This window comes from Perca fluviatilis, chromosome 19 (genome assembly GCF_010015445.1).
Source record: "Perca fluviatilis chromosome 19, GENO_Pfluv_1.0, whole genome shotgun sequence".
Classification (NCBI taxonomy): Eukaryota; Metazoa; Chordata; class Actinopteri; order Perciformes; family Percidae; genus Perca; species Perca fluviatilis.
In genome coordinates, this window is record NC_053130.1 from 1,505,119 (window position 1) to 1,517,618 (window position 12,500).

The 12,500-nt window shown below is 39.5% G+C and overlaps 1 protein-coding gene across 3 annotated transcripts in view; it reads right to left on the reverse strand.

Annotated features, from left to right (window-relative positions):
- Positions 1-1,046: 1,046 nt before the first annotated feature.
- LOC120547799 (nuclear factor NF-kappa-B p100 subunit-like) overlaps positions 1,047-12,500 on the reverse strand; it is a 25,823-nt gene continuing 14,369 nt past the window's right edge. For all 3 annotated transcript variants that reach the window (XM_039783489.1, XM_039783490.1, XM_039783491.1), the window contains 4 exons: positions 12,166-12,241; positions 6,759-6,799; positions 2,447-2,545; positions 1,047-1,292 (listed from right to left, as the gene is read on the reverse strand). In XM_039783489.1, coding sequence (XP_039639423.1) covers positions 1,062-1,292; positions 2,447-2,545; positions 6,759-6,799; positions 12,166-12,241 — 447 coding nt within the window. In that variant the 3' untranslated portion in view covers positions 1,047-1,061. The remainder of the gene's footprint in view (positions 1,293-2,446; positions 2,546-6,758; positions 6,800-12,165; positions 12,242-12,500) is intronic.

Sequence of the window (12,500 nt, forward strand, 5' to 3'; positions counted from 1 at the left end):
TTTGACAGTTTTAAGTTAATGTTGCTTTTTTGACTATAAAGGCAAGTTTTGTTCCTTTCTTTCTTAGAGTTTGAGCCTTTTTTCCCAAACCCATCCATGTAGACATTAGTCCCAGAGCTCCCTAAATAGTTAGATATAGGAGAGATCCCAACTCTAAAATGTTAACCCAATTTTACTTATCTATTACATTATCTATATATTTATGGTATAAGACCACTTGCGAGGGCCCCTACAAATATCTATTTTTACTAGCGATAGGGTGTGGGGGGATTGTTGGAGTTGTATGCAAGAAAATGTCCCCTGTACACAGACAAAGTGCTACCACCCACCACCCCCATCTATCCTACCCATCTACCTATCATCTACCCACCCAACTACCACCTACCACCCCTATCATCACATACCCCCCCACCTCCCCCACACTCACCACTACCTACCTACCCAACCACCCACCTACAATCTATCTACCCACCACCACCCACCCACCCATCTATCTACCTACCACCTACCACCCACATCTACCTACCCACCCATCACCTACCACCTACCCACTCCACCTCTCCCACCCACACCCACCCACCCCTCCCCCACCCTACACACACCCCCACAACCAAACACATGGCTAACACACAGCCCCCCACCCCATCCTACCTACCTACCTATCCACTACCACCTAACCTAATCCATCCCTACCTACCTACCTACCTACCATCACCTACCTACCTACCTACCACCTACCTACCACCACCTACCTATCCATCCATCACCACCTACCTACTATCCATCTACCTACCTACCCACCTACCTACCATCCATCTACCTACCTACCTACCTACCTATCCATCTACCTACCTACCTACCTACCTACCTACCCACCACCTACCACCTACTACCATCCATCTACCTACATTACCATCTACCTCACCTCCTACCTACCTATCCATCTACCTACCTACCTACCCATCCATCTACCTACCTATCTATCCATCTACCTACCTACCTACCTACCCATCTACCTACCTACCTACCTAATGTTGAACTCTTGTACGTAGCAGAAGATTTTAGTTTTGCGGCGTGGAGATAGATAGCGATAGGAGTCTGAGTGTCAGTGAGAATGCAGCGATGTGATTGGTTACTGACGAGGCAGTGAGGTCGTTGGGGCCCACGTCCATGGTACAGGTGCCGTTCTCGGTGCAGTGGCGTCCCACCAGACTGTGAGCGTGGACGCGTGGGGGGTCCGAGTGCGTCACCAGCTGGACCTCAACCCGGGCGTGACCCACGTAGTTATTAATCTGAGACACAGACACAGAGACCTTAGGAACATTATCACACACACACACACACACACACACACACACACACACACACACACACACACACACACACACACACACACACACACACACACAACCACACACACACACACACACACACAAAACACACTCACACACTACACACACACACACACACACACACACAGAGACAGACACACACACACACACACACACAGACACACACACAGAACAACACACACACACACACACACACACACACACACAAAACAGACACACACACACACACACACAAGACACACACACACACACACACACACACACACACACACACACTCACACACACACACACACACACAGAACACACACACACACACACACACACACACACACACACACACACACACACACACACACACACACACACACACACACACACACACACACAACACACACACACACACACACACACAGACACACACACACACACACACACAACACACTACACACTATACTACACACACACACACACACACACACACACAGAGACAGACACACACACACACACACACACAGACACACACACAAGACAGACACACACACACACACACACACACACACACACACACACACAGAGACAGACACACACACACACACACACACAGAGACACACACACACACACACACACACACACACACACACACACACACACACACACAGAGACAGCACACACACACACACACACACACACACACACACACAGAGACAGACACACACACACACACACACACACACACACACACACACACACACACACACACTCCACTACATTCATGTGTTCCAGCTTTAGTAACTAGTTACTTTAGTAACTAGTTACTTAGTTACTTTACACATTAAGACTTCTGCACACTAAACACATGTAGTTTATAACATATTTCTCTCTGAAATGTAGCGGAGTAGAAGTAGAAAGTGACATGAAAAGAAAAGACACAAGTAAAGTACAAGTACCCCAACATGATGACACTGAAGTACAGTACTGGAGTACATGTACTGAGTTACACCCCCCACCCCCCCCCCCCCCAGGCTGTGTGTGTGTGTGTGTGTGTGTGTGTTTTGTGTTGTGAGAGAAGGATGTTGTCATGTCGAGTGTTACCTTCACGGTCGGGTAGGTTCTCCGGTTCTTCTCGCTGGAGGCCCCTGGCAGCCCACCGTGGGACGGGCCCTCGCACTCATAACGGAAACGAAAGCCCCTCTGTGGACACACACACACACACACACACACACACACACACACACACACACACACACACACACACACACAGACACACACACAGACACACACAGTGTTACCGTGCATGTCACCCCGTCTTACTGTTCATAACTGACTCACACTCTGCAGCTCGGCCTCTGCTCTTATTTTACAGGTAATGGAGTTGCCTGGATAGTAAGTAAGTAAAGTGCATTTGCAGAGCACCTTTCACAGATGAAAAAATCACAAAGTGCTTCACAATAAAATGCAATACAAGACAAGAAGTCACAATTCAAGACAAGAAGTCACAATACAAGATAAGAAGTCACAATTCAAGACAAGAAGTCACAATTCAAGACAAGAAGTCACAATACAAGATAAGAAGTCACAATACATGATAAGAAGTCACAATACAAGATAAGAAGTCACAATACAAGAACAAGAAGTCACAATACATGATAAGAAGTCACAATACAAGATAAGAAGTCACAATACAAGATAAGAAGTCACAATACAAGACAAGAAGTCACAATACAAGACAAGAAGTCACAATACAAGATAAGAAGTCACAATACAAGACAAGAAGTCACAATACAAGATAAGAAGTCACAATACAAGACAAGAAGTCACAATACAAGACAAGAAGTCACAATTCATAATGAGATATCATATGAGAACTATCTCTAAATTGAGAACAATGCTGCCCAAAGTTACCATGGAGATGATCATTCATGCTTTTATTTCTTCACGGTTAGATTATTGTAATTCCCTTTTTGACTTGTTTTAACAAAATTTCTCTGAGCAGTCTCCAATTGGTGCAAAATGCAGCAGCCAGGCTTTTCACAGGAACAAACAGAAGGGCACACATTACTCTGATTTTATTTACCTTCCACTGGCTTCCAGTAAAATTCAGAATTGATTATAAAATTTTAGTTTTAACTTTCAGAGCACTACACGGACAGACGCCTCAATATATCGCAGACATGTTGACCCCTTTAACTCTTCGTTCCTCAGGTCAAAACCTCCTGATGGTCCCTAAAACCTGCCTTAAAACTCGAGGGAGACCTGCTCCTTTCAGGAAGTTGCTCCCAAATATTGGAACGCTGCGTGTGGCCGATTCGACTGTTTTCTTTTTAAAAAGCAGCTGAAGACACGACTATTCAGACAAGCTTTCAGTTGTCTGAGCTATCATGTTTTTATGTTTTCGTATGTTGTTTTTTTAAATTGTTAAACTTGCTGCATGTAAAGCACTTTGTGAGTCTATCTTGTGATATGCCATATAAATATTACCTACCTACCTACCTACCTACCTACCTACCTACCTACCTACCTACCTGCCACCTACCTACCTACCTACCTACTTACCTACTTACTTACTTACTTACTTACTTACTTACTTACTTACTTGAGAGGCCAGTCCTTCCACAGCCTAGAAGCCACTGCTGGGAATGACCGATCCCCTCTAGTTTTAAAATGAGTGCAGGAAACCGCTAATAGCATCTGACCTAATGACCTCAGACTAGGGGTGGGGGTATGTAGCTGTATCAGATCAGAGATGCATGAAGGAACTTGACTGTGCAAGGCTCTGAAAGTAATGACCAGGACTTTAAATTGAATTCTATACTGGACTGGTAACCAGTGAAGTGCTGCTAAAACAGGTGTGATGTTGTGCTCTTTTGTTAATGTGCATTAAAAGCCTTGCAGCAGGCAAATGCCCCAAAGAATAATCTTTATTTTACAAATACTGTAAGTTTTTGTCACTTTTCAAGATCTGTGTAAATAAAGTGTATTATTGTTATTCAATGCATCTAATTTGACTTAATATGTGACTTTGATTGATTGATTTTATTTGACCACTTAAATATAAAAAACATATATGAAACAGCACTCTGCGTCATACACTAAAAATACATAAATAGTCAGGGATGACACAATAAAGCCCAAAGACTTATTTCCATTGTGGTCCCTATATCCTTCTGATATATTAAAATCTGATATCCGAAAGTTTGTTTTGTCTCTGAGTGGAGATTAGTTTGAGTTGCAGTAAACAGTCCCTTTGTGTCATTTGATTCTCTCCGATTGTGTAAAGCTGGTTCTTCTCTTTTGTCTTCATAACAGAACTGATTTGATTTGCACACACACACACACACACACACACACACACACACACACACACACACTCAGTGTTAGTGACCTTTGGTCCTGCAGCCTGGGTCCCGTGTGGTTATATGACTGTTGGGAAAACCCTGGATTAAAGGAAGTGGCTGTTACCGTAACGTGTGGATTAACCTGACAGGGGAATTACCACTCTGTGTGTTAGGTCATGTGTCATGATCTGAACGGTCCTTTTGTTCTGACATTTCTTCTTCTAATTCCTGTAACAACTACATCTGTAGACGAGTTAAAAAAAATTTTTTTTTGAATCATCAAAAACATTGGAAAAAGTGACAAAAAAAACGCCCCAAAAGTGACAAAAAAATGGAAAAAAGTGACCCAAAAAAGAAAATTGTCAGGTGACAAAGGTGACACACATTTTTTAAGTACTGACCAAAAAATTGGGGGGAAAAATCATCAAAATCATCTGAAAAAGTGACAAAAAGTGACCAAAAAAAAAATTAATCGGAAAAAGTGAAGAAAAAAAAAATCATCAAAAATATTGCCAAAGTTGACATAAACATAAAAAGCAACACAAAAATTGTTAAAAAATTGACAAAAACAATAATAATAATAATAATTTAAAAAAAACACCCCAAAAGTGACCAAAAAATTTGAATAAAATGTGTGTGGCTGCAAAAAAAATCTTTAAATAAAGTTTTAAAGTAGCAATTATGACGGGAGCAAAGCAAGGTGATGAAGTATAAGATAAATAGAGTATTACTGTACATTACATGTCATTTAGCTGAAGCTTCTATCCAAAGCGACTTACAGTTGCTATATATGTCAGAGGTTGCACGCCTCTGGAGCAACTAGGGGCTAAGTGCCTTGCTCAGGGACACATTGGTTGATGTATCGCTGTGGGAATTGAACCTGGGTCTCCCACACTCTGCACCATCACCACCCACAACATTCCTGTTGTCCTCGGGTAAAAAATTTTACCCTTTTTACAAAAACTTTCTATATCAGAACGATGACAAAAGAACTTTGAAAAAAAGTGAAAAATTTTGGAAAAAGCTAAAATTAAAATGAAAAAGTGAGGTGACAAAGGTGACACAAACTTGTTTAAGTACTGACTAAAAAATTGGGGGGAAAAATCATCAAAAACATCTGAAAAAGTGACAACAAAAACACCCAAAAAGTGACCAAAAAAATGGAAAAAAGTGACCAAAAACAAATCATCAAAAATATTGCCAAATTTGACAAAAAATATTTTAAAAAAAGCGACAAAAAAATTGTAAAGAAATTGACAATAAAAAATAAATAAAAAAATAAAAACACCAAATAAGTGACCAAAACATTTGAATAAAAGGTGTGTGGCCGCAAAAAAATACAATACAAATACAAATACAAAAAAATCTATAAATAAAGTTTTAAAGTATCAGTTAGGCACATGCTTACATGTTCAGGTCCTATCCCCCTGACCAATCGGCTTTTTTTTTTATTAATAAAGGGAAAAACTTCCACTAATGAACCCTGACAAAGCACACCTGTGAAGGTAAAACCATTTCAGGTGACTACCTCATGAAGCTCATTGAGAGAACACCAAGGGTTTGCAGAGTTATCAGAAAAAGCAAAGGGTGGCTACTTTGAAGAATCTAAAATATAAGACATGTTTTCAGTTATTTCACACTTTTTTGTTAAGTACATAATTCCATATGTGTTCATTCATAGTTTTGATGCCTTCAGTGAGAATCTACAATGTAAATAGTCATGAAAATAAAGAAACACATTGAATGAGAAGGTGTGTCCAAACTTTTGGCCTGTACTGTACGTTAAATGTTAATTCGTAATCACCACACGAAAATAAAAGGACATCGATAGTTTCAATAAGGTGACCATTTCCCGAACTGCCGTGAGACTGGGCTGTCCGAGGAGTGCTCGTCTTTTGGGTATGACTTCTAGATCCCAAAGCCAAGTCTAACCATGCTCTTATGTACATGTTAAATGTTTGTAAAAGTGTGTACCGCAATTACCACAGACACACAGACACAGACACAGACACACAGACACACAGACACAGACACACAGACACAGACACAGACACAGACATGAGTCTCACCTGTTTGGGCTCCTCGATGATTTGAATGTAAGGACCATGAGCTGAAACACAAACAGAAGCTTAGTTAATAACATGAACAGAAACCGTTACTATACTTACTATACTATATGCTATATGCTATATACTATATGCTATATACTATATACTATATTTAAAGCCCCCTTTGATAAGAATAGCTTGCCTTGGTCACTAAGATCAATCTCATCTTTGAGTTGCTTCAAGACATCTTTGTTCATTTACTCGCAAACATGCAATTGTTGTGAATGTTGTAAACGAGGGTGCGTGCTTAGAGCCCCCTGCTGCGCTCACTGTGCACGTATGACCGTGCAGCTCCAGCTCCATCAGAACATGTGCGGATGATACGGTAGTATACGGCTGTGGAATAGCTTACCTCCTTATATTAGGGAATGTTCCTCTCTTATAGAGTTTAAACGACATTTGAAAGCTTACTTTTTCACTCTGGCTTTTGATCATTTATGAGTGCTGTGTTAATGATGTGAGAGGATTTTAGTAGTATTTACTAGTGGCAAGGTCCGGAATTTAAATGTCTTGAATATTGTTTTATTTTATTTTTTGTACATTAATATGTGCTTTATAAATAAATTGAACATTGAACATTGTGCTGGGGTCCATCTCCAACAGTAAGGAGACAGCCTACAGGGGAGGAGGTAGACAGTCTGGTATCATGGTGCCAGACTAACTGCCTCCAACTTAACATCAGCAAAAATAAAAAGGATTTCAGGAGGGGTCAGCACTCCTATGCTCCCCTCAACATCAATGGGGCCACAGGATACCTGGGTGTCACCATCTCTGAGGACCTTACTGGGTCTGCTGACTCCCAGATTACAGCCAGGAAAGCCAATCAGCGCCTGGACCATCTAAGGGGTCACCCACAGGGTTCAAAATTAACTTTTTTGTCCACCAGCCAAATGGCTAGTGAATGTTGAAATGTTACCACTTTAATAGATTGCCATTGTGTTTTTGGCTGGTGAGAGAAGCAAATTTACCAGCCAATTGCATATTTTACCAGCATTTGGCTAATAAATGGTGCTAATTTTGAACCCTGGTCACCCACACGGAGACGCTTTTTGGTGTAAGCGCACATTTTGTTGCATCGTTTGGGGCCGATCGTCCAAACGAATCCTTAGCTTCTTATTTATTCGTGTTTTAAACTGAACTTTGATTCTGTAACTTAACTTATCCAGCCCCTCCAGAAAAACGTGATTATGCGATCGCATAATTCAACGCATAATCAGCCAAAGTCCGCATATTGATGCATTTTTTTTTTTTTTACACTTTCGCCGCATAAATTTGCAGATTTCCGCGCAAAATATGCGGTTACTTGATGTGCACGATTTCATAATCCCCGCATTTTCGTTGCAAAAAAAAGTCCCATAATATATCTTAAGCCCTATTCGCACGGGATAAGTATTACCTGGGGACCTCTTGTAGTTTATAAATTACCCCACACGTCTGTATTTCGTCTGGCTCATTCACACGGGATAACTGAAGTCTGTATTTTACTCAAATTTACAGACATTATCCCCCGGATATGATGTCAAAACGTTTCATTTATAATTGACAACGCAGCCAGTTAGACCCCAAATCACAGAGATGCCGATTCGCACGGGACTAATATTATCACAGGACCTCCGTTTTCGGCGAAATATGGTAGGTCATTTGCGGGAGGAATTATTACTTTACAAATTACAGACATGACCGATTCGCACGGGATTAAGATCACAGACAACCTCCGCGATTATTACAAATGACCGGAGGTCACCAGGTAATACTTATCCCGTGCGAATAGGGCTTTAGCTGAAAGTAGAAAAATGTTCCATTTTCCCCTGTTGCCGTGGGAACGTTATGAAGTGATGTAATTAAACTAGGTGAACATCGTCGAAAAGCTGTTGTGTTGGGGGTGGGGGGAAATCACTGTTTTTTCTCTTTTTCATCAAACTGCAGTTTTTGCAAGTTCCCACAATTTCATCGCATAAAATTGCATATAGGGCTGTGCTCGATTAAAGAAATTCTGAGTCGACTATAACACTCATTCAACTGTATCGACTAATCGATTAGTTGATTTAATCGACAGATCTGTAAATCTGAGTTTCTCCACTAAGAGTCGTGCTAAAAGCACCACTTTAATTCTTGTGTTTACCAGAGATGAGCTCGTACGTTTCTTGGAAATAAGTCATTCAGCATGAAAAACAGCATCAGACATGACTAATGGACTAAAGAGATCTAAGTTGACTAAGACCAAAACCACCGATTAGTCCACTAATCCACTAAGAGGGAGCGGCCCTAATTGCATAAATATCATATATAGCATATTCCATCGCATTTTTTAAGAAAACGTGCCGCATAATCAAGGATTTTTGCCCCGCAACAATCACAAAAAAACTCTGGAAGGACTGCTTATTATGCCATTAGTTATGGGATAGCACAGTTTGAGTGGAGTCAGGAATTCATTTCAGTGTATGACTATGCATGTGACAAATAAAGTTGAACATGCAATGCTTTCTCCTAATGCTTGATTGATTTTTGGTGTAATAGTTTGTCTGATTTCTCACAGTTTTCTCTTATTTCTCTATTTTATTGTTTTTAATCACTACTCATACAGTTCTGTTATGATCATTTCTAATACTAGTAACATCTAGGCATGGCTTTAGGGGGAGCTTGTACTGTATGTGAGTGAATGTGTATGTTGTACTGCAATGTCTTGTCTTCTGTACTGTCCAGTACCACCGAGGAGCCTCCCGAAAATGAGATGACACATCTCAAGAGGTATTCCTGGTACTATAAAATAAATATCACACTATACTCGCGTCAAAGAATTCACCATCCACTTTCACTATTTCGCCAGCTAAGGGTCTTAAAGTAAAGTGACAAACGAAGGTGTTTTCCCTGCTAGTAAGTTCTAGAAAGAAGCTGTAGCTTCCCCGGTTCTGTTCATTTACAGTTTCTGGACAACGTGTCCGTTTCTTGTAACAGTTGAACACTAGAAAGTACTGATGGGTACTTTCTTTGTTTATAACAAAAGTCTGAAATGTCGTGGTCATTGTTTCCAGGTATGAATAGGACACAACATTAAAAAGGTCCCATGACATGCTGCTTTTTGGATGCTTTTATATAGGCCTTAGTGGTCCCCTAATACTGTATCTGAAGTCTCTTTATATAGACCTTAGTGGTCCCCTAATACTGTATCTGAAGTCTCTTTTATATAGACCTTAGTGGTCCCCTAATACTGTATCTGAAGTCTCTTTTATATAGACCTTAGTGGTCCCCTAATACTGTATCTGAAGTCTCTTTTATATAGACCTTAGTGGTCCCCTAATACTGTATCTGAAGTCTCTTTTATATAGACCTTAGTGGTCCTCTAATACTGTATCTGAAGTCTCTTTATATAGACCTTAGTGGTCCCCTAATACTGTATCTGAAGTCTCTTTTATATAGGCCTTAGTGGTCCCCTAATACTGTATCTGAAGTCTCTTTTATATAGGCCTTAGTGGTCCCCTAATACTGTATCTGAAGTCTCTTTTATATAGACCTTAGTGGTCCCCTAATACTGTATCTGAAGTCTCTTTTATATAGACCTTAGTGGTCCCCTAATACTGTATCTGAAGTCTCTTTTATATAGACCTTAGTGGTCCCCCTAATACTGTATCTGAAGTCTCTTTTATATAGACCTTAGTGGTCCCCTAATACTGTATCTGAAGTCTCTTTTTATATAGACCTTAGTGGTCCCCTAATACTGTATCTGAAGTCTCTTTTATATAGACCTTAGTGGTCCTCTAATACTGTATCTGAAGTCTCTTTTATATAGACCTTAGTGGTCCCCTAATACTGTATCTGAAGTCTCTTTTATATAGACCTTAGTGGTCCCCTAATACTGTATCTGAAGCTCTCTTTTATATAGGCCTTAGTGGTCCCCTAATACTGTATCTGAAGTCTCTTTTATATAGACCTTAGTGGTCCTCTAATACTGTATCTGAAGTCTCTTTTATATAGACCTTAGTGGTCCCCTAATACTGTATCTGAAGTCTCTTTTATATAGACCTTAGTGGTCCCCTAATACTGTATCTGAAGTCTCTTTTATATAGACCTTAGTGGTCCCCTAATACTGTATCTGAAGTCTCTTTTATATAGACCTTAGTGGTCCCCTAATACTGTATCTGAAGTCTCTTTTATATAGACCTTAGTGGTCCCCTAATACTGTATCTGAAGTCTCTTTTATATAGACCTTAGTGGTCCCCTAATACTGTATCTGAAGTCTCTTTTATACATCTTTTATGGAGGTCTTCCATGCATTTTACGACCATTAGTAACTTACAGCGTTCATACACATTTTAACCATGACTTTTTCATGACTTTTTCATGACTTTTTCATGACTTTTCTATGACTTTTTCATGACTTTTTCATGACTTTTCCATGACTTTTCCATGACTTTTTCATGACTTTTTCATGACTTTTTCATGACTTTTTCTATGACTTTTTCAGGACTTTTTCATGACTTTTCCATGACTTTTCTATGACTTTTTCATGACTTTTCCATGACTTTTTCATGACTTTTCTATGACTTTTTCATGACTTTTTCATGACTTTTCCATGACTTTTTCCATGACTTTTCCATGACTTTTCCATGACTTTTTCATGACTTTTTCATGACTTTTTCTATGACTTTTCTATGACTTTTCCATAACTTTTCTATGACTTTTTCATGATTTTTCTATGACTTTTCTATGACTTTTCCATGACTTTTTTTCACGACTTTTCCATGACTTTTTCATGACTTTTTCATGACTTTTCCATGACTTTTCCATGACTTTTCCATGACTTTTTCCATGACTTTTTCATGACTTTTTCATGACTTTTTCATGACTTTTCTACGACTTTTTCATGATTTTCCTATGACTTTTCTATGACTTTTTCATGACTTTTCTATGACTTTTTCATGACTTTTCTATGACTTTTTTCCATGACTTTTTTTCATGACTTTTTCATGACTTTTCCATGACTTTTCCATGACTTTTCCATGATTTTTGTATGACTTTTTGGCAAATTTCCATGACTATGTGTTCCTGAAAATGTCAGTCGACATTCTACAATAAGAATACTAATCAGTGTTAAAGTTTACAGATTATAGTGGGATTCTTAATAACGCTCCCCGAATACAACGTTGAGGTTAAGACGAGGTGAAAATACATTTATTAAGAATGACATATTATTATGCTGTGTTAAAAACAATTCCATGACTTTTCCAAAACTTTCTGGGTCTTTTTAGGTTTCCAAAAAACCTTTCCAGGCCTGGAATTAGCATTTTTTCAAATTCCATAACTTTTCCAGGTTTTTTTCAAAACGTATGAACCCTGTTTCTTCTCTAAATGACACGGTCATGTGACCTACCTGTCTCAGGTATGTAGGGTTCAGTCTTTATGTCCACCGGAGGAATGTAGTCGTACTGCATCAAATTCATCTGCAGCTGAAGAAGAAGAGTTTTCAACGTCACAAAAATTGGGACAGAACATCCAATGACTCAACATCCAACAGGTTAATGGGACCTTTTCTATTACATATCAGGTACTTGGAACTACAGCAGACAATTGGCAAAAAGAAAACGCACAAATGAACGCACAACTTTTGTGTTAACCATGGGCGTAACAGAGCTCAACAGTGCGGTTCTTCCGTAAGGATTTAGATAATCAGCCATAATAAACCCAAAATTTTATATCTAAACACTC